At 36.7% G+C, this 24,255-nt stretch overlaps 1 protein-coding gene across 1 annotated transcript in view; it reads right to left on the reverse strand.

The window, feature by feature from the left end:
* Positions 1 to 7,495: 7,495 nt before the first annotated feature.
* Positions 7,496 to 24,255, reverse strand: part of MAMDC2 (MAM domain containing 2) — a 127,327-nt gene continuing 110,567 nt past the window's right edge. Inside the window, exons 12-14 of the mRNA XM_049770816.1 lie at positions 14,859 to 15,112; positions 8,596 to 8,680; positions 7,496 to 7,664 (exon numbers count right to left, since the gene is read on the reverse strand). Coding sequence (XP_049626773.1) covers positions 7,600 to 7,664; positions 8,596 to 8,680; positions 14,859 to 15,112 — 404 coding nt within the window. The 3' untranslated portion in view covers positions 7,496 to 7,599. The remainder of the gene's footprint in view (positions 7,665 to 8,595; positions 8,681 to 14,858; positions 15,113 to 24,255) is intronic.

The raw sequence follows: 24,255 nt of genomic DNA on the forward strand, positions 1-24,255 counted from the left end.
GACTCCTCTATGAGTTTTCAGAATATTCCATGGGAGACACATACAAAAATTTCATAAACAGAAAGATATGCCATGAAACTTTGGGATCAACCTGCAGGGCAGGGTGAACACAGAAGAAAACAATGTCAGAAGTGATCATGGTTGGAAAAAAGTTGAGAAAAACTGGTTTAAATAAATATTCAAAGATAAAGGAAAGCTGATAAAAAGTGAATTTTGCATAATAAATGTTTAGGGTGAAAGGCAGTCCTGCACTATAAAATTTATGAGATCCTATTCCTATTAGATATGAACATTTTTCTATATGTATGATTTCCCCCATTTTAGTGTGCCTATGCAAAAAGGAACCATGCCACATGATACTCCTGGTGCATAATGGGGTAAAAATAACAAGCTAAACAATCTCTATAACCTGATTTTAACCTGAGCTCACAACCCAACCAAGACTTTTCTCCAATAATTTCCTACTAAGCAAATCCAAAGCAAGGATGGGGAAGCTGCCTCTACAAAAGGAAATAGACACTAAGAATTATAACTATTAAAGAAATGCATCTATAGAAACATACAAAAGAAATATAGATATATCCTTTAAGTCTTTGAGATAGTTGTGGGGGTTGAACTCCAGAGCAGTTTCATCCCGCCTCATGGTCTTGAAGAGTCTGAGAAATGGTTTGCAGAATTCGGGAATCAGGTAGTGTCCTCAAGCTAAGGGTCTGTAGGATGCTGAATCCCATAGCAAGCAACAGTCTACAGTGGGTAGAAGTGGAAGAAAAAGGCTGCATAGAATGGGTCTGCAGAAGCGGTGTCTGCAGGTTCTTCCTGGGGCAAGACATAGTGGGTTGGGAATAGGGTGAAGTTTGGAAGTCACTTTGGGAGTCAGCTGGCAGCTTCTGGGGTAGATTAAGTTTCTGATCTCTAAGGAGTTAAGAATTGAGGGTGAAGATGGTTAAATAGGAGGAGAGAGGATCAGGTTTGAGGGGGTGAGGGGTTAGAAGAGGATTTGTAAGACAGGGGTGGGACAGAGGGATATTATATAATAGAAACTATATTCAATATAGGCAGGGATAATGTATGATACAGATTAGACAAACATAGAGTCCACCATGAACACACAAAACACACTCATATAGACAGACAATAGAGATCTATTCGTATGTTACAGTTGAAGGACTGACCCTATGGAATGGGTCAGAGCTCTTTAAAAAATGAGTCTGGCAGGTGGGATGGGTGTTCCAATATCTAGGCAATTCATCAATGCTGGGAATAAACTTTGCTAGATAAAAGCTTCCAGGGTTAGATTGTGTATAAAGCATCCTGAGAACAATCATAATTTTCTTATCAAGAAAATATCACTAAGCAATATGATAGTGAGCTCTGGAAGACAATTCTACTCCATGGTGTATCATTTACCATATCTCGAGCATCCAGATTCCTTTCCTGGAAGCAAACTGACAATTTAGACCTTGTGATCTAATAGTAGGCTATCTTGGTTTAAAAAAACAAAACTGACTTAGGCCTCAAAGAATTGGACATTGACCATCAAACTCCGAACCTCAGATCCCAACATTGGTACCAGCCCAGTTTACAGCACCAGTACCAGAAATCAAACTCCCCCAGGGGAAGGCCCAAATGCTTCCCTGCCACCAAAACTGCTCCAGGGTAAGTCCATAAGACACGCTGAAAACGAGGAACAACAACAACTTGATCTAAGTGCAGGTTGCTCTACCATACCACCTAAAAGTGAGATGAAATCAAAAGACACTCTATCCTAGGATTTGTGCAAGAACCAAAATCCCTAAGTACAGAAGACTGACTACAACAACCATGACTAAACAGAAATTGTCCTGGGACCACAAAGAAAGACTATCCTAGGCTTCATCCTAGGAGCTGTGCTAAAACCAAGATCTCTAATTACAGAAGGCTGACTTTGAAATTTTTCTGGGACCAGAAAAAGAGACATTGGGGTTGGACAACCAACATGCCTGGAGCCTGTAGACAGTCTTTTGACAGTATACTTCATGGCTGGAGATACCCTGTATCTCTTAGGACAATGAAATTTCTTTTCTAATTTCCTCAATGTTTGCTATGCCTATGCAAAAAAAAAAAAAAAAAGATACATCTGCTTTCCCATCCATTTTTTTCTTCTTTTAATTTTACTTTTATTCTAGATAGGGCCTCCCACCTTTTTCATAAAATCTTACAACTTGAATCATTTTGTTCTCTCATATTTCTATGTCTTCCTACAAATTAAGAAAAGAAAAGAAAAAAAGAAGTGGATGAGGCCCAGGGACCAAGCGGTCTCAGGAGCATTTTATGGAAGAAAAAAAAAAAGAGGTCAGATCTAAATACCCAAGCCAAAGTCAATGACAATAGAATCAAGAGACCCAAATTATAACCAACTGAACACAAAATGGACCTGTTATACTTGTAGTCCTGGGAACTAGGGGGTGGAGGTATGGGATGCATGTGCGGAACTGTGTTGGAGGGAGGTCAACACTGGTGGTGCAAATGGCCCTAATTCACTGTCACTAAATGCCTGAAATACAACTGGAAAACACATGTAACTCACAATGGTCTCAAACTAAAACTTTTTTTAAAGTAAATTTTGCAAATGGAAAAGAGTATAAACTAATCTACTTAACTCCCATCTCTTTTTTGTGATATTCAGATTATTTCTTAGCAACAACTGGTAATAATTCTTTCCTTTTCCAATTAACTCAATAATTAGAAGCCATTTTCCCACCTTTACCCAAAATTCTCCAATTCAGTATATTAGATAGTATTTCCAATTTGACAAACTTTGGAGCAATTTTGGTAGCAAATAATTCCTCATAAAATGTTGATGCCTAGAATTTTTGATCAGAGTTTAAATTGGTATTGGAGTAGGTAGGAGGGTTGACAGATTCAGGAGGCAGTCTTGTAAGGGTTAGAACAGAAGGTCTGCCAGCAAAACTAAGCTCAAATCCAGTCCTGAACTTGAATATACTATTTTCCTATCTATAAATGAAAACATCATTAGATATAATTCAAAGATTACTGTTATAATTAAATGAGAAAATTCACTAAAGCTGTTTTGTGCTGCTAGAAATATATTTTTTGCTCTTGATGCAATTGACCATACCATGCACATATTGTTAGATGCTCTCTTCCCAAGCACTCAGGCTTCTGCTCCAGTTGGCATTTGCTCCATAAGATGCATTTTTGGTGGGAAAAGTGCATTTTATGGTACTAGTTTTATATATGTTATTCATGTTCTTAACTATTCTTTATGTAATCCTTTTTTTTTTATTTTTATTGTGACCAAAGTGCATTACAAATCTTTTACTGCATCATTTATGGTACATAGTGACAATGAATGAGGGCCATTCCCACCACCAGTGCTGTCCTCCCTCTGCCCCTGTTCCCAGTATGCATCCCATATCTCCCTCCTTTACCTCCCAGAATGCTAGTGCAACTGGTCTCCACTTTACAGCTTGTTGTAGATTGAGCATCCATTTCGCCATCATTGGAGATAAAAAGGATAAGAAAAAAGAGAGAAAAAAATGTGGTGACAACTACCAAAAAAAGAAAGAAGAGAGAGAGAAAAAAAAAAGAAAAGAAAAAATGGAAGAAAAAAGAAAATAATGGACCCGGCAAATAAAAATAAAAATAAATCTCTAAATAATAAACACAAGAGTGAAGGGGAAAGAGAAAAGTGGAAGAAAAAAAGCTAACAAATCAAAACAAAACAAGAAAAAGTATGGGTGCTGGAGTGGCAGGGTTTGGTGTTTCCCCCACTTTTTTTTTTTTTTTTTTTTTTTTTTTTGCATAGGCACAGTAAGCATTGGGGAAGAAAGGGAATTCCCGTGGCCTAAGAGATTCGGAGTTTCTCCATCCTTGAAGCATACCATCATGGGATCAACCCCTGGCTCCATATATACGCATTACCCCATCCCAAAGGCTTTTTTGTGATGACAGGAAAGTTTCCTCTCGGTTGTGTTGAGAAAATCAAGCCACTGTAGCTAGTGATCTTGGTATTTGCGTGGGTTATAGGTCAGGGTCTAGGATAGAGTCTCTAGGTTCTAGAGGTTCCTATACATCGTTGTTTTGTTCAGTCTTCTGTAACACTTGCTCCCTGTTTTCGTTCACTCCCTAAGCCGAAGCCTAGGATATAATGGATCCAAAGATTCTGCTCAGTCTCTGTTGTCCAAGTTGGACCTCTGCAATAAGACATCTTGTTGTTGTTGTTGTTGTTGTTGTTTTCTATGTGTCCTGGGCTACAGCCTAGGGTAGGGTTTTCCTTATTGTTCCCAAGGTAGGTTCTGTTCAGTCACGGTTATCAAAGTCAGTTTTCTGTTGTTGGTGCTCTTATTTTTCACAGTTCAAAGGACGACATCTCTTCTGATTTCCAGTTAGTGTTAGGTGATGTGATAGGACAGCCTGGTCTTAGGTCAAGTTTTCCTTTCCTCATTGTCATATCAAAACTGGCACAAGTTGGTGCCAGAGTAGTGTTATAAATCTCCCAATGGAGCTTAGTTCCTGGTGGTGTTGCCCAAAGCTGTATCATTTCTACGTTGGGGATCTTGGGTTTCGGATTGGACTAACACTGTCCAATCTCCTGGGGACTGCATTGTATCCACATGACACATGTTCAGGATGGGAGGCACCCTTCTGCTATAAAAAGTGAGTTCTTATCCCTAGAAGATAAGATCTTGTTTCTGTGTCTATGGTTTCCCCCTTTTTTACTGTGCCCATACAAAAACGTATGGTGTCATACTCTGTTGCTGGTGCTATTCTGGGTAAGGATGACAGGCTGCACACACAGTCTCTGTCATCTGGTTTTGTTCTGAGCTTTTATCCCAGTCAAGACTTTTGGTACCAAGCAGCACCAAAAATGGTGAGGATAGAGAAAAAATAAACAAAACTGAGTTTAAAAAAAAAAGGTATTCGAATAAAACAAGTGGTGGAGGTGGCTACCTGTATATTTAGGAATACACATCTTAAGATGTATTGTTATACAGGTATTGAGCTTCCACAGGGAATATAAGACTCCCAATTAGGTCTTTTGATATATTCTTGTGGGGAGTAAAAGCCAAGGTACCTTCGATTCACAGGCCTTGGAATTGAGTTTGAGAGATGCTTTGCTGCATTACGAGACTGTATAGTGTCTTTGAGCTGACGGTTTTGCTGAGGCTGATTCCTGTGTCATGCAACAGTCCACAATTTGGTGGAGGTGATAGGGGCCATCGAGCATGAGTCAGCAGGTGTGCTGGTTGTAGTTCTTTGCCGAGGCATGAGAATGGGGACACAGAGGGTGTCTTTCACTGAGAAGCTGAAAGGTGGTCTGTTGGGGCAGGAGGTCAATCTTGGTGTCTACCTAGTTAGGAACTGAGGGTAAAGAAGGTTAAATTAGGGAAAGATAACAGACCAGGACTGGGAGATGAGGGGATAGAAGAGACACAGGGGTAGGGGAGAGGCAATACATGACAGGGGATATATATATATATATATATATATATATATATATATATATATATATATACACATATATATACACATATATCAGTACGGAAATCACGTCCACATAAAGACTGACTTTAAAGATCTATTTGAGTGTTATCATCCAAACCTTTGGCATTCCGTTTCCTTTCCTAGGAACCATCTAGAATAAAGAACATTTTTAGATAATGCTTAAAAAGTATACTTGTAAAAAAAATAAAAAGTATATTTGTTATGAAAATGAGTATTAGTAAGAAAAGACACTGCTGCAGGGGGTCCAGTATGAATATAGGAGGAGTTTCCCTCCTCCCCCTCCCCCAGAGCCCAGTTGCCAGACCTGGCCCTGAAGACCAGTCTGGCATGGGAGGATCTCGGTCTCCTGGACTAAGTGGTCAGCCCAGGAGGCCACTGGCCAGCTGTCTGCCCATATTCCCAGCCATACACGTAGGAGAGGAGCAGGAATCCTGGCATGTGGGATCTTCTGGTCTTTATGTAAGCCTTAAGCAACAAAATTCACCAATGATTTTATTAATTCTCCAGATTTCATAAGCTGTTAAATCCTAAAGATATTTTGATAATTTTTTATTTATGTTTTTGGTATACACCTGGCACAGTTCTTAGAAGCTACTCAGCTCCCCTAGTTTTGTGGTAAGAGGCTACTTCTAGCAGTACTCAGGAGGACCACAAGGTGCTGGGGATTGAATTTAGGCCTCTTGCATGCAAAGCATGTACTCTATGAATTATTTTCTTGTCCTCTACACTCTTCATTTCTTTAACTAGAAAATATAACTAAACTGATTCAGAATAGGGACTATGTTTTGAAGGAATCAAATCGCATTGGCTGCTGTTGAGTTGGTCAACGTCTTGTTGTGGAGTAACTAATCAGCATGAGCAATGAATTTGGAGGCCAGGGAGATTGCTCAGTAATAGAGTATATGCTTCTATGTATGTGAAGTTCTATTTTTGATCCCCAATATATAGTACCAGAAGAAAATAAAAGAAAGAAAATTAAAAGATTTCATGAAAATTTGGGATAGTTTATGTGTCATAAAATACCTTTAAAAAGTTAATTGTTGCATCAATATATGTGGTGCTCATATCATTTTAAAGAAGCTTAAGTATTAAGTTGTGTAAAAATATATTCAAACTAGAATCTTCAGTTACGTAGTGGATATATTCTGATAAATAAAAATAGTATGAGTTAACTGCAAGTGAAAAGATTTTAAAATGATTTTTATTTGGAAATTTTGTAATTTTTTAAGAACTGTGAATATACAGTCATGTATATACAATTTTCTATACATGTATAGAAGATGCAGTAGTTTCATAAATGTGCTTGAATTCATGTCACTAAAAACCTCACCAAAATATTATTAAAATCATAAATTGTTTAACACAGTCTAGATTTTTTGAATGTGTATTCATAAGCATTTCTGAGCTTGCCTTTACACAAAGGGTGCAATTTCTACCCACGTGCTCATAGTGACTTCTAAAAGTAGTTTAAAGGAAAGAAAATGAAGGTAGCAGTGCTTTGTAATACAGCATTAGTTAATACTGACTTACCCTGAAACATCCACAAAAGAGTATTCATTACATGTGATAAAAATATTAAAAATTTAATTTCTATGGACAAAACATAGAAAATAATATTTATATTATTAAACTCATTTTTAAGCATTAAAAACTGCATTCATTCCACAGGTATCACTGATACTGCATACTACTTAAAAATTTTTATGATAGTTGAAATTCAAAAGGAACCCATAAAACCTATTCTCTCAATACATTCACTGAATGCAGATTTAAGTGAGCACATCTTTTTTGATTATGCCCTTATTTGCAAACTTTAAAGTGACTACATGTACATGTATACTTTCACTGGTACCAAATGAAGATGAATGGTCTATGCAAAATCAGTTGCCTGTACTTGCAGAGTATACAGTTGTCATATGAAAGAAACAAAAAAGTCCTGAGTCAGTATTTTTTTTGCAAAAATAATGAAGTATGCTCCAAAGTAATTTCATCACTTAAGAAATAAATGGTTAAGACTGTCCCATATTTGTTTTGCTTTCATTTTGATTGAAGAGAGGTATGGCTTTTGTTTAATCAAATTTGAATAATTTCTTAATATTCAATTTCATTTAAGTCTTCAGAATATCCTGATGATTGTTGAGTTGTATCTTCTATTTCTGCCAGGAAAGACAAGTAAATATTAATAAACACCCTGTTTTTTTAATTTTTTATTTTTAATTATGAGAACAAAGATGCAAAGAAAGAGGACAAGGTAAAGTTACAGTGGAAGGACATTCACCCATAAACAGAATTCTCAGTAGTCCCATTGCTGATATCTTAACTTTGAACTTTCAGCCAAAGAACATTAAGAAAAATAAGATAGAACCCATGTAACAATTACTTTGTCCCTCAAGTCCCCAGAATGTAATACATAATATTTCTTAGCAGCACACAAAGCAATCTAAAGCCATAAAACTTATGTAACTCCTTAAACATTGAAGGCAAGGTACTTTTTTACATTTCCATGCACATGAATATTAGTTTAAGTTAACCTCAAAAATTTAAGTGGGTTGTTTTTCTTAAGGATTAGAGTCAAAGGAGCACAGTAAAAATGGTGTTAGAGTGGCAATTATTGTTTGCATAGGCCCACCAAAATATAAGGGACATGGAAAGAAAAAGCCTTGGCCTAAATACAAGGAGACCCTACCCCTGAAGTTTCCTGGCACAAGACCAACTCTAGGCTCCAGGCAAACTAGTTTGTCCAATTCAAGTCATTATCTGTAGTGCCAATACACTTTTATTTTTCACACAAAACACCCTGTTTTTATAGAAAAATTTCATTTGCATTCTTTTTTTTTGGGGGGGGGCACACCCGGCAGTGCTCAGGGGTTACTTCTGGCTATCTGCTCAGAAATAGCTCCTGGCAGGCATGGGGGACCATATGGGACACCGGGATTCGAACCAACCACCTTTGGTGCTGGATCGGCTGCTTGCAAGGCAAACGCCGCTGTGCTATCTCTCTGGGCCCTCATTTGCATTCTTATGATTGGAGACTATTGCAAAATTCTCTTTCAATGAAACTTAGGCAATTGATAACAATATTATTACCTTCGCAGGGTCCTGCTTGAAATTTAACATCATCTATGGCAATGTCACTTCTTATCGACACTCCCCGAATGGCTTCGAACACTATCTAAAATATAATGAAGTTTCAATTTAGAAATGGAAGTCATCTAGTAAAATAACAGAGTTGGGCAGAATCAGAGCCAGGCTTTGTGTTCTTGAAACTGAGACTGTACTGGGGGGACTTGCACTTTAATAAAAATAGTACTAAATCACCTATTCAAATTTGGTACAATAGAGAGTATTTATTTTAAGAAATTAGTGACAAATCATCGCAAATTTAGAGCTACATATCACTTTTTATCTGAAATACTTTTTAGGTAATTGTACAGAAATGTTCACCTAGAGATGATTCCTGATGGCATCTTGGTTTTCTCCTTCCTACAACATTCTACTTCTTTTTGTTTGTTTTTGTTTTTGTTTTTGAGCCACACCCGGTGGTGCTCAGGGACTACTCCTGGCTTTGTGCTCAGAAATCACTCCTGGAAGGCTTGGGATGCTAAGGATTGAACCCAGTCCGTTCCAGGTCGGCCACGTATAAAGCAAATACCCTACCACTGTGCTATCGTTCCGCCCCCAACATTTTACTTCTTTTATACCCTTAGAACCTATGAATGTGATTGATTTAGAAAACTGAGTTTCCTTAGGTTTCATTTATCTACTCTTGATACTTGTACTAAGTAGAAGTTAATATGACTCATGAGGCTCATATGTAAATAGCAAAGCATTACAAATATATTAACCAACAAACAATTTTTTATTTATGTTAAATATCATAATGGCCAAGAAATAAGACAGAATTTGCTTCATGTCTTTTGATCCTAAGAACAAAATAACTGATAAGTATTCAGGTCTTAGAGAAAATGCACTGTGTTACCAGCTTGAAGGCTAACTTCAACAGTGGCTCATAAACAACCGAATACACTGAGGAGAATTGTGAGTAATGAGGAAGACAAATTTTCTCTATTTTCCAGAAGACAAATTTTCTGTATTCATTTTTCAAGCAAATGCTCCCTATTGTACTAGTCTATGATTTAAACTAAAGACTATAATCTAGATAATAAGTAAGCATATGGACTGTCTTGAAAATAATGACTTTAAAGACATTTAAAAACAAAAATATGGCAAAATAATGTTAATGAAAATTCTGAGAATTTTCCAAAGAAGAATCCACATAATTGACAAAAAGAGGGGGGAAATGCCCAAATACATTTAGGGAAGAATATATGAGTGCAATTAATAACTATTTCATTTTTTATGGACAATTAAATCTTTTATTTTACTTCCAAGCCTGCCATAGTAGTGTAATATTTGTTAACTGGTAGAATAATACTAAGAATTATGCCAAACATTTGCTATCATATAATGCTCTTTTGAATTGCCTTAATTCTTGAGTTATATATATATATTTTGTAGCATTATAATTCCTATCTTTTAACATATATTTACAGTTTATTAGTTAATATTAGTTATCTAATAATTAGATTAAAATAGTTTTATTTAGATTTTGGCACATTATTTTTGTAAATACCTTCTCTTGTTAGGATATAAAATGTTAAATAGTCTGAACACAATTAATAAATTAAACCATTAGGTTTTATTTTGGTCTGGGACACCATAAAAATTTAGTGGGACTAAAATCACTATGAAAAACTTTTGAAGATCTAGTCTTAGTTGAATATTCAGTACATAATAATTTCTAGTAAACATTAGACAATATCAACAACAATATAATTGAAGACTATTTCAATGAGCTGAGAGTTGGTGCGACAGTTTTTTCCCAATGACATAAAAATAAAAGAAAATGAAAAAAGCAGATGAGAAATAATAAGCAAATACTTCACAGGAAATAAAATCATATGAGCTTTTTGATCAATGACAATCAGTTTTGCTTAGCACTTAGCATTTCAGTTAATTCCACAGGAAGGAGAATGTTTAAGATATTGGCATTTGATGCATTTGTTTTTATCATTTTCTTTCTCTCTCTTTTCTTCTTTCTCTCTTTTTTCTTTCTTTCATTTCTTTCCTTTCCTTCCTTCCTTCCTTCCTTTCTTCCTGTCTTTCTTTCTTTTTTTTTTTTTGGTGGGATGGGTGGGTGGAAGCACAGTTGGTGAAGCTCGGTGGTTATTCGTGGCTCTGTGTCCAAGACCACTACTGGCAGGCTTGGGATACAATGTGAGATGCTGGCGATCAAACCCTGGCTGGCAGCATACAAGACAAGTGCCCTACCATCTTGCCAGCCCTTGATGCATTTCTTTTACAAAGATTATGTGATCACAGAAGTATCATCTGGATGAGTATGGTATACATTTGAGTATACTCAAATGGTATCAGTATTTTTCAGCATTCTCAAAATCATCTTTTCCCTTACTCCCTTATTGTTCATAAATAATTTGCTTACAGTTGGGTTCTTTTACCTGAAGTTCTTAACCAGTTCTGATACCTATATTCCAAGTTCTTTTCCCAGTCTCATACCCTCCATTTACTTGAAATACTTCCCTGGACATCTGAAAGACATAATAAACTTCATCTGTTCAAAATACTCCTACTACCTTACCTCCTACACATATAACTCTCACTTCCTCAGGTCAACTCTACTGGATGTCTTCCACATTTCAACAAGGGCAATGCCATTCTGGCATCTACTTAGCTTCAAAACTGGAATTTTAACTCCTCTCTTTCCCTCTATTTTTCTGTTCTGTACATTTAAAAGCACTGTTGACTTCTGAGGCGTCTCATGTCTGTGGTCTAGATCAAGCCACCACTTCTCTTATCAGTAGACTCTACAGTTTTCTTGTCCCCTATAGTTTACTCCCTCAGAATAGCTAGAATAGGTGCTTTAAAGGATAGATGACTGGGAGTGGAGAGATAGTACATTAGGTAGGGCACTTACCTTGCATACAGCTGATTTAGGTTTGATCCCCAGCATCCCATATAGTATCCCAACCCACCAGGAGTGATCCCTGAGCACTATCAGGCTTGTCCCCAAACCAATAAAATAAAATAATGATCATTTAAAATAAAATAAAACAAAGGCAGAGGAGACAGAACAGGAAATTAGTGCAAGTTCAAGGCCAGATTAAACCCCTCTCTACTCTTACGTCTTCAGTCCTAGCATTGCCATGTCCTGGGGGTCCCCAGCACTACATTGGCCCCTGAAACCTGATTGAGAAAATAAAAAAAATAAAAACAACTAGAAAAAATAAGACAATATAAAGTGGAGTCTTTGTGGTAGCTTCTTATTGCTTTTGAAATAAATTTTTATCTCCTTGCCAGGCCTTTTAAAGGCTTTTCACGATTATTCTCTGATGCTTCTTAGATTGTATCATCCAGTTGCTGGAACTTCTTCAGAGAACATTTTTATCACCTAATGTTACAATATACGTTTTCTGTTTATACTCTCTACTTGTATCCTATTAAAATGTAAGCCCCCAAAGAAATGGAACTTTATATGTCCTCTTCATTGTAGCAATTCCTAGCACTTAGTATAGTACCTAGTTGGTAAATAATTATTATTTATAGCAGCTCAGTCTGGAGACATGTTTAATTCTGAGAACAGTTATCATATCTGCCCTGGATATATAAATTACAAACCAGAGAGATATGGAGACCTCTGTACTAAGAAGTAGTAATACTGTCTATTATATGGTTTCCTAAATTTCCCTATTTTGAAAATTATCAGCAATCTCACAAGAGCATAAGATTGCTCCAATATCAGCCAGTGCTTACAACTTGCAGGAACATGAGGTTATTTGGGAATTTCTATGGTGGAAGGGCATATAGGACAGTAGCTCACAGATAAAAACTTTTGGAACTATCCCTAAGTCTCTGCCTGTGTCCTACATGCATTCTGACCATAGTCATATTGACTTCACTGCCACTTTTTCAGTTAGATATTTCCTTTGCCCAAAAAGAGATTAATTGGAATAACAAACACAGCTGTTATTATTTTAGAAACCAGGCATGTAGAACATGATTGATCTCTTTGAACATGAGTGTATTTGAATTTATTGAATACTTGGATAGTTAAGAGAAAGTGGATTAGCTCAGTCCCATACAGTTATTTGGAATTGCCCTAGTGGCACATTCATATGGATTAGCTCAGTCCCATATAATTATTTGTAATTGCCCTAGCGGCACATTCATATCTGTTTTGTTCTATGCCAAAGAGGATGGCCTGGAGTCTCTTGTCCAGGTATGAGGTAAAAATCTCTATGGCCATTATTTAATTCTTTGAACTTGAACATCCCAAAATGAAATCTCACATGTCTCACTCCTTTAACATTAAAAAGCAACTACAAACATTTCAAATGACCCATCAAGGTCACAGATGCAAAGTCCTCTTGCCTTATTCCCTGCCTTAGATGCTGAGAAGCTGACTTTTCTCTAGAACTCAAATTTTTAGGTCTTTTGTGCACCAGAATCCTTGAGGGGTTATAACATATATTGTTATATCTGAGAAACTCAGATATATTTAGTCAGGCATATTATTAATGTGCATCAGAATAACCAGGATGACTACTTATTAAACATGGATTTTTCAATTTGGTTCAGTAATTCTATGATGAGGCCTGAGATGTGTACTTCCGTTAGACTTGATATTAGGTAAAATTGGAGGTGTTGCTGCTGGTTTCAGCACCATACGTTGAGAACATTTAAATTGGTTAGAAGCCTGAATAGTACCCTATTAGTCTAATAAAAACAATCCATCATCTCTGAATGATGATCAATTATATTAGCAAGCATTTTTCTTCTGTAAATGGACATTAAGTCAGAGTTCAGAATCATTCCTAGGGCTTTTAGTTTTGCTCAATTTCTGTACTTGAATACACATTGAGGTAACAGTGTGATCATGAATGGTGATATATTTTCCTTCTGTCATTTCTTCTTTAGCAATGGAGCATTTAGATGCCACTGCAACCTGAACATCTAATTAGATGTATAGAAGGTTCAATTTTGTGTAGATGATGTAGATGTAGATCAAGTATATATTTGGTGTGGATGATTTAAAATTAAGTACAATGGAGCCTTGGTAAGACAAGATAGATCTTGATCCAGAAGGTTCTCAGCCAGAAGCAAAACAAAAATAAAAGCAGGGCTTTTATTTGAAGATTACACCTAAAATTATATCATAAATAGTTCAGGAATAGTCAAGCTCCATATTGTTATTATTTTGTTTGTTTTGGGAGCTACATCTTGAAAGTGCATGACTACTTTCCAGTTTAGTGTTTGGAGACCATGCAATGCCAGGAATAATATCTGGAGCTTAAGCATGGAAGGCATACCCCTGGTCCTCAGCTCAGATTCTTTTAAATCTTTTCTTGTTTGGTTATTTTGGGACAGTTCCAGGAATTGAACACAGGTCCCCATTCAAAAAACAAACAAACAAACACTCTACTGCTGAGCTGTCTCCCCAGCCCTGATTCTGCAGGAAATTTTGTTAAATGTTGTTGGATAAAGTCAGTGGCAGCTGCTTATCTCTAGACATGACTGGTTGCTCAATCTTATGAATGATATTTCCTCTCACTGTCCCAGATAACTATAATTGGGGTCCTTAGAACAGAAATCTATAGGAAATGTGAAGAATAAAGGGAAGAGTCAGGACCTGAACACATGATTTTACTTCTTCTTCATCAATGCAAAGAGATGCTCAACATTTTATTCTGCAGGTGTGAGTGTAGCTATGTAGTGGCATTTGTACCTTGAATCTATGAATCTTGGTTTTATTTCTGGCACCCTGAATCCTCACTGGCCAGTGTGGTTGGTATAGTAGTAATAAAGTGATTTTTCACTTCTATTTTATAATAAAAATAGTGATTTACTTTTTTGTTAAATAAAAGCTTATCACAAAAACCCTTGCATATGGATCACAGTTAGTGAAAGATGCATCTTCCATAGGAACCTAGGTAATAATACTGTGTTTAGAAATCTAGGAGACTACTTTTGGATATTTGCTGGACATATAAATATAATTGACATTCATCCTGTGCCAAGATAGTTACTTTCATCATTGACCTGAAAAAAATCACTTTATGCATAAGTATTCAGTGTTCTTTCTGCCTAATTTCACATTTGCTACTAAGATTTAATCAACACAGGCCCATTCTGTTTATTCTTATGCCAATCTCCCCTTTATCTATGACCCTGAAAAAGAACAGAGTATTCCTTTTGGTTACGAGACAAAGAAAAATCCATAAAAGCTTGTAGGAACATTTTCCCCACACTGATTCTGCTCTCCTTTATCTTACCTGGTGTTGTCTGTCGCAGCTGTATTCGATCAGACCTCGTAGCCAGGACACACTTTGTTCCCCTCTTCTTCTCCATAAGAGGGACTCTTGACCTTCCCTTTTCAAATAAACACTAAGCAGGCCAGTTCCTGCCCCATACATGTGGTAGAAAAAGATCAAGCAGTGTTTCCTGATGACTCCTCGCAGAGGCTTGGACAGGAGGCGTGCTTTCTGTCCATACACCATGTGGGAGGCCTCAATATACATGTAATGGCCTTGAGAACAATAAAAAAGCAAGTATTGTTAGAACAAACACAGATTGTAGTCTTTGGTTTGGTAGTGTTCCTATAAAAGATTAGGTAAGATGGATGACTTGACTATTATCAAGGATGAAAGTATATAATTTTAGAGAATCTGTATACAAGGAGGACATTATTATGCTATTCTATTTCGATCACCAAAACTTTTTTATTGAATAATTTATCATCCAGACGAATAATTTATCACTTACTTTTATTCATAGGAGGTAATGAATATAAATAGTCTTGTGTACTGGTTTCATATCAGCTTACTAACTCATGAATCAAATTATAAAACTTCTAGGAATTGATATAGGGGAATGAGTATTGCCTTGCATACAGCAAATTTGAATTTGAATTTTTATTCTAAAATCTGTTGCCTGTATGACCACGACCTAATAAATTTTTCTTCCTGAAACTACATACATCATTAAGAAATGAATAAGGGCTAATAATATCCATTCTTCAGATTTTTGAGAATTAAAGGATATTAGATTGTTTCACATATAGTATATATGTATATTATATAGATTCACCTATGTGTGTATATATGCAAATATTTGTTTCCTGTCCTCTTTCCTGAATTTTTCCCCTGCCATACTCTGTTCTTTTTTTAATAACATCTATATTAATTGATTACAAACATGTTTGTAGTTGGGTTTCAGTCATATTAAAGAACCACACCCCCTTTACCAGTGCAACTTTCCAATCACCAATGCCCCATCTTTGTCCTTACCCACCCCTTGCCTGTCTTTGAGAAGGCATTCTGTTTTTCTCACTCACTACCATTGTCATGATAGTTATTAGTGTAATTATTTTTCTAACTGCTCACCATGCTTTGTAATAAGCTTCATATCATGGGCTGATCCTTTTAGGCCTCATCTCTATTTTCTCTGGGTATTATTACAATACTGTCATTTATTTTTCTCAATTCCTATATATGAGTGACAGTATTATGTGTCTATCTCTCTCCTTATGACTTATTTAACTCAGCATAATAGTTTCCATGTCCATCTATGTATAGAAAAATTTCATGACTTTATTTTTCCAGATGGCTGCATAGTATTTCATTGTGTATATATACCACAATTTCTTTAGTCATCTGGTGTAGTGCACCTGGATGTTTGCAGATTCTGGATATTGTAAATAGTGCTATAATGAACATAGGCATGCAGATAACATTTTCATATTGTGCTTTTTGTTCCTGGGATATATCCCTATGAGTGGTATAGCTGGATCATGTGGGAGTTGAATTCCAGTTTTATGAGGAATCTCCATATTGTTTTCCATAAAGGCTGGACTAAACGGCATTCTCACCAGCAGTGGATAAGAGTTCCTTTCTCTCCACATCCCAGGCAACACTGATTGTTCTTGTTCTTTGTGATGTGTGCCAGTCTCTGTGGCGTAAGATGGTACCTCATTGTACTTTTGATTTGCATCTCCCTAATGATTAGTGATGTGGAGCATTTTTTTCATGTGTTTTTTGGCCATTTGTATTTCTTCTTTGAGGAAGTGTCTGTTTATTCCTTCTCCCTATTTTTTTTGATGGGGTTACAAGTTTTTTTTTTTTTGTTAAGTTCTGTCAATATTGTATATCTTAAATATTAGCTATTTATCTAATGGGGTGAATAATTACTCCCATTATTATATGTCAGAAACATTCTCTGAATACTAAAGTCTATCCACTGATCTGAGGGTCTATTTTTATTCCAATATCATGCTGTTTTAATGACTATTACTTTGTAGTATAATTTAAAATTGGGAAAATTGATGCCTCCAATCTTCTTATTCCTAAGTTTTGCTTTAGCTATTCTTGTGTGTTTATTGTTGCAAATTATTTTCAAGAGTGTTTCATCCACTTTTTTGAAGAATGTCATGTCATTTTGAATAATGTCAATTCCTTAGAGGAATTGCATTAAATCTGTGCAATGCTTTGGGTGGTATTGCCATTTTAATGATATTAATACTCCCAATTCATGAACGGGATAATTGTCTCAATTTCCTTATGTCCTATTTTATTTTTTATTTTATTTTATTTTGCTTTTTGGGGCCACACCTGGTGATGCTCAGGGTTACTCCTGGCTATGTGTTCAGAGATTGCTCCTGGCTTGGGGGACCATGTGGGATGCCAGGGAATCAAGCTGTGGTCCTGCTAGGTTAGTAGTGCATGGAAGGCAAATACCCTACCATTTGCACCATTGCTCCAGCCTCCCTCTTTTATTTCTTAAGGCAGTGTTTTTGTAGTTTTCTTTGTATAAGTCCTTCACCTCTTTAGTTAAGCTGACTCCAAAGTATTTGAGTTTGTGTGGCACTAATGTGAAAGGGGTTGTTTTTTCAACGTTCACTTCTTCTCTATCCTTTGTGTATAAGAAGGCCATTGATTTTTTGTGTGTTAATTTAGTAGCCTGCCATGTTGCTATATGAAACTATTATTCCTAGACACTTTTTGGTTGAGTCTTTAAGGTTTTCTAAATATAATAGCATGTCATCTGCAAACAGTAAGAGCACGACTTCTTCCTTTGCTATCTGGATGTCCTTGATATATTTTTCTTTCCTAATTTCTATGCCAAGTATTTCCATGGTGAGAGGGGGCAGCCCCATCTTGTACCAGATTTTAGAGGAAAGACTTAGTTGATCTTTATTTTATCTCTTGTACAAGCCTTGTCTTGTACCAGATTTTAGAGAAAAGGCTTTAGTTGATCTCCATTGAGTATATTTGCTATTGAGTATAAATGGCCTCAAATATATTGAGAAAAGTTTCTTCCATTCTCATCTTGTTGAGATTTTTAACATGAATGGATGTTGTAGCTTATCAAATGCTTTTCAGTATCTATTGATAGAATCGTATTATTTTTATTGTTTTGATATGGTTTATTATGTTGATTTATCTGTATATGTAAACCATCTTTGCATCTCTGAAATGAACCTACTTTGTCATGGTATATGATCTACTTGATGTGGCAATGGATTCTATTTGCTAGGATTTTGTTGAGGATCCTTGCATCTGTGTTCATCAGGAATATTGGACTGTAATTTTTACTATTTGAAGCATCTCTGTTTTTGGTATCAGGGTGATGTTAGCTTCATAAAAACTATTTAAGGGTGTTTCTGATTCTTCAATTTCCTGGAAGAGCATGAAAAGGATTGGCAGTAACTCCTCATGAAAAGTTTGATAGAATTTGTTAATGAATCCATCTAGGCCTGGACTTCTGTTGTTTTTTTTTTTCCTCAGTAGTGATGAGTCTGATTAGATATGCTATATCATCCTGGTTCAACTGTGGAAAATTATGAGTCTATGCATTTATCCATTTCTTCCTGGTTCTCTTGTTTCATGCAGAGTTTCTCAAAGTAGTCTCTGATTACCTTACGTATCTCTATAGTTTCTATAGTGATCACCCCCTTTTCAATCCTGATTTGATTTATTAAATTTTCTCTTTCTTCCTTTCTTTGTTAGTTTTCCTAGTGGTTTATTGATCTTGTTGATCTTTTCAAAGAACCGACTTTTGCTTTCATTGATTTTTTAAAGCAGTTTATTTATTTATTTATTGATTGATTGATTGATTGACTTGTCATTGGGCCACAACTGGCGGTGCTTAGAGGTTACTCCTGGCTCTTTGCTCAGAAATCACTCCTATGGGACCATATGGGATGCCAGGAATTGAACCGGGTTTGTTTCTGGTTGGCTGCATGCAAGGCAAATGCCTTACTGCTGTGCTATCTCTCTGGCGCCTTTCTTTGATCTTTTGAATTAAATTGTTATTTGGATTTCCACTTCATTGATTTCTGCTCTAAGCTTTGTTATTTTCTTCTGCCTACCTATTTTTTATTCATTATGTTGATCACTTTTTCATTTTATAAGAAGGTCATTAAGTTATTATGTAGGCCCCTTCTTCCTCCCAAATATATGTTTGTAAAGCTATAAATTTTCCTAATATTGATTTTGCTGTGTCCCACAAATTCTGATAATTTGTGTCTTCATTTGCATATGTTTCCAGGAATGTTTTGATTTTCTCTATGATTTCATATCTGACCAACTGGTTATTTAGTAGTGAGCTATGCAATTTCCAGTTGTTTAAGTTTTTCCTCTGTCCATTTGTAGTTCACTTCTAATTTTAGTGAATTATGATCTGAGATGGTAGTCTGTACAATTTCTATCCTTTTGATTTCTTTTTTTTTTTTTTTTTTGGTTTTTGGGCCACACCCAGTGGTGCTCAGGGGTTACTCCTGGCTGTCTGCTCAGAAATAGCACCTGGCAGGCACGGGGGACCATAAGGGACACCGGGATTCAAACCAACCACCTTTGGTCCTGGATCGGCTGCTTGCAAGGCAAACACAGCTGTGCTATCTCTCCGGGCCCTATCCTTTTGATTTTATGGAGGTATGTTTTATGGACCATCATGTGGTCTATCCTAGAGAATGACTCATGTGCACTGGAGTAAAATGTGTATCATTTTTCTGGGAGTGGAAAGCCCTATATCTATATCTATATCTATATATATCTATATCTATATCTATATCTATAAATATCTACTAGGCCACTTTCTTTCATTTCTCCTATTAGAGCTAGTATATTCTTGTTAGGTTTCATTCTAGTTGACCTATCAAGGAGTGACAGGGCGGTTTTGAGGTCTCCCACTATTATTGTGTTGCTATTGATGTCTTTTTTAAATTTGTCAATAGTTGTTTAAAAATTTTTGCTGGTCCTTCATTGTATGCATATATGTTTAGGTGTATGATTTCTTCCTGTGGTACATATCCCTTGATTATTACAAAATGTCCATCTTTGTCCCTTATAACTTTTCTTTTCTTTCCTTATAACTTTTCTGAGTCTAAAGTTTGTGTCATCTGATATTAAAATGGCCACTCCAGCTTTTTAAAGGAGTTGTGTGCTTTGTTGATTGTTCTCCAGTCTTTAATTTTTTGTCTGTTTGTTTTGACTATTCAGATGTGTTTCTTATAAATAGCAGAAGTTTGGATCCAGCTTTTTGATACATTTTGTCACTTTGTGCCTCTTAACTGGTATATTTAGTACACTGATGTTGAGAGAGATAATTGTCATAGGATTTAGTGTCATTTTTGTGTAGGGCTTTGGTGTGTCTCTTGGTCTGTCTTGTCTTAAAGTAGACCTTTCCATTTTTTTTTAAGGCTGGTTTGAGTCTGTAAAGCTCCTGAGCTTTTGTTTATCTGTGATGCTATGTATACTTCCTGCAAACCTGAAGTGAGTCTGCCTGTGTGAAGTAGTCTAAGTGAAGCATTCATTTCATTGAGTTTTGTCACTATATCCCACCACTGCCTTTTGGCCTTGAGGGCCTCTTGTGACAGATCTGCTGTAAATATTAAATGTAATTTTCCTTTTTGATCTTGTTGTTTTCAATATTCTATTCCTATCTGTGGGACTCATCATTGTGACTAGGATGTGTGTTGGGTGATTTTCTTTGGATGTCTTTTAGTTGGTACTCTTTGGGAATGCAGAATTTGGTTGCATGTACTCTTTAGCTCCAGGAATTTCCCTGCAATGATTTCCTTGACCTTGACTATTGATTCTTCCTGGGGATTTTCTTCCTGCGTCTCTGAAACGCCAATTATTCTTATGTTCTTTCTGTTGAGTTTATCATCTGTTCACATTCTTTGAGGATCTTTTTCCATTGTCTGATTATTTGCTTTAAGTTTGTTTTCCAATCTCTTTTGTTGTATAAAGTTGTCGTGCATCTCATCTTCCAGCTCACTGATTTGGTTCTCAGCTTGTGTTACTCTGTTGGAGAGGCTTTCCAGTGAGGTTTTAATATCTCCTACCAAGTTTTTCAGTTCTATTATTTCAGTTTGAAGTTTTCTAATTTCTATTATCTTCATATTCTCTTGATTCTTATTTATGGTTTGCTCAGCTTGCTCCATGCTTCTTTGAATTCTTAAGGTTCCTTCATATTTCTTCTCTAAACTCCTTATTTGAAATGTAAATTGGTCTCCTGCAAGAAAAGACAGCCAACTCCCCTGTGGACACATGCTGCGAGACCCTCCCTACCAACTCCCCCTAACATGGACTGTTTCTTGAAACCGGACTTAGGTCCAATAGTATCCCCAATGCAAGAACTCTTCCAAGACCTCCCAGCTGCAAATTTTTACCAATCTGAAGGGGGGCAGGGGGTGTGATTGGAAGATGCCTGGGAACCCACACACCACAAGAAAAATCCAAAAGACAATGGGAAAACTGTACTTCCAACATAGGCATAAGACCTGTAATACACCAACTCTTTACCTGTTCTCTCCCAAATGCAAAGTAGTCTTTTGCACCACGTTGGTCCTTTAAAAACTTCGCTAACTCATTTTATTTTTTTTATTTTTTTTAATTAACTTATTTATTTAAATGTTTGCCTTACATATACATTTGTGGGCACATACACTTTTATTTCCTTTTTTTTTTTTTTTTTTTTTTAATCGTCTTTGGGTATGTGACCTATCTCTGTTACCCACTCTGTCCACCCCAAATACTCCGACATATAATGGAGCACCACTTCCCCCTGCAAAGGCACACTAAATAAAGGGGAAATCTTACATATTTAAAAAAAAAAGAGCTCTTATCTACTAGAGATAGGAACTCATAGTTGTTTACAATACAGGGTTATCTCCTACCTTGAAAATATGTCAAGTGGAATCAACTTAGACCTCAGGTGATTAGATACCATTCAACCAGCCTTGAACCCTGGATCCCAGACATAGAAACGGCACAGCTCCTCACAACAGCTGTAAGAAACAATCTCCATCTGGGACAGCCTTATTACTGCAGGGTCAACAACAAGGGCCAGCTCTAACATGATATCTCGACAATGAGGAAAATGTGAACAACTTGACCTTAGAGCAGTTTAGCCTACCTCACCAGCTAACGACAAGACAAAACCAGAAGACGCGGCACCCTTTGGTAGGTCCAAAAGCCAAGATCGTGATTTACAGATGACTGGATACTAGAACCACGACCAGACTGTATACATCTTGGGACCAATAAAAAAGCCCTAGTCTAGGGTTTGAACTAAGACCTGCACAATAAGCATGATCCCCAGTCCCAAAGGTCCAGCAGAGACAATTGTAACGGAAAGGGGCTTCTGGAAGAACAAAGAAAGACGCTATCCTAGATGCCTTCCTAGGTTCAGCGCAAAGACCAAGATCACCAACCACAGAAGATGGATTAAAATGGCACTGAGGTAACAGAACCTCTAGATTCACAAAGACTGACTTCACCATAAGTCCCACCTCAGGATATGTACAGATACTGGGACTGCTAAACACAGAGCTCCGACGGTATCACACTGGACAGAGCAGAAGCCTTCCACACACCAAAAAAAAAAAAAAAAAAAAAAAAAAAAAACACAACCTGGAGAGTAATGATCCTGAGCAAAGACTAGAGCTGATTCCATGACAGTATACTCCAAGGACGGAGAAACCCCATATCTTATAGGGCAAGTGAATTCCTTTTCGAATGACCCCAATATTTACTGTGCCAGGGCAGGAGGGAAAAAAAATACAAAAAACACAAAACCTTGGTTATGTATATATATATATATATATATATCTTACCTTCATTTATTATTGTTATTATTATTTTTATTTACCTAGCTATTTTGGTCGATTCCTCAGTTTGGATGTGATTATTGAAATTGTTGGCCCCAATTATTCTTTTTTTTTTTTTTTTCTTTTCTTTCTCTTCCTTTCTTTTCTTTCGTTATGTGCTACGCCATGTTTCTTATTTCAAGACCACGGTGTGTTTTTTGTTTGTTTGTGTTTGTTTTTAGTTTGTTTTGGTTTGTTTTTTATCTGTTTTTTTGTGGTGCTTATCGTTATAGCTGGAGTCCTCACTGGATATTTGACACTTCTTTTGGTACTGGTGGAGTGTTTCAACTTCTTTTTCTCCTTCATTTCCCAAATCGATGATGAGAACCTCTAGAAGGATTCTGCCCATTTTCGGGGTATTAAACTCTTACCCCGGTTTATTTATTTTCTCTTTTTCAGGCAAAACCACGCAACTTGAACTAGCTACCCCTGCCCCTACTTAGAGGGGGAAATAAGGGAGGCATCAAGACCAAACTGATGCAAGACTACTAAGTAGTTGGTTAGAGACAGAGGGGACCACATATTCTAGCCGCCCTGGGGGTGAGGGAAGAGGAAATGGGAGGTAAGACAGAAACGGGGGTGTAGGGAGGACAATTTGGGGATGGGAATCCCCCCTGATTTTATGTAAATATGTACCTAAAATATTATTGTCAACAATATGTAAGCCACTATGATCAAAATAAAAATTATATTAAAAAAAAAAAAGAAATGTAAATTGAAGGTTATCACTTTTTGGGTCATCACAGCTGCCATCTTCATTCTCTATGCATATGTTGTTTTCCCATTGTCATGCCTGTAGTGCAATGTTTTCTGCGTGTTGTGCTAGGGTTCATTGACTAGGAGATGAGCATGGCCACAGAGCAAAGTGCAATAGCCGGGCTCCTCTGCCTCTTTCATTCATGGGCTAACCTTTGTACATGGCTTCTGCAGGCTCTTCTGGGCAGAATTGGTCCCAGAAATGGCAGCCACTGGTCTTGGGTGGCAGCCACATTGAAAAGAGTGTGGCAGGAATTCTCTTTTCTGAATTTTGGATGGTCCCTATTTTAGTCTTTAAAACATGCTTATATGGGGCCGGCAAAGTGGCACTAGAGGTAAGGTGTCTGCCTAGCAAGCGCTAGCCAAGGAAGGACCGCAGTTCGATCCCCCGGTGTCCTATATGGTCCCCCCTAGCCAGGGGCAATTTCTGAGTGCTTAGCCAGGAGTAACCCCTGAGCATGCCCTTTTCCATTTTGAGAGGGTTTCATTTGCTTTACTTTTTGCTGATTTTAGGTAGAAGCAGTATCAAATAGTCCACACATTAGTAAAAGGCAATATTAGGCTGCAGCTAGTTTCTATTCTCTTTTGGTTTAATAATTTGTCTATGTTTGCAGGTCCAAATGACTTCCCATTGGTAATTTAGAATAGACTACGGTGGAAGTATTTACACTACAGAAATGCGATATGACTACAAATCCTACTTCAGCTTCAAAAAAGAAAAAACAATTTCTAAAAACTCAACTGAAAAGATAGTACAGGAGTTC

The sequence above is a fragment of the Suncus etruscus genome, chromosome 3 (assembly GCF_024139225.1).
Source record: "Suncus etruscus isolate mSunEtr1 chromosome 3, mSunEtr1.pri.cur, whole genome shotgun sequence".
NCBI lineage: Eukaryota > Metazoa > Chordata > Mammalia > Eulipotyphla > Soricidae > Suncus > Suncus etruscus.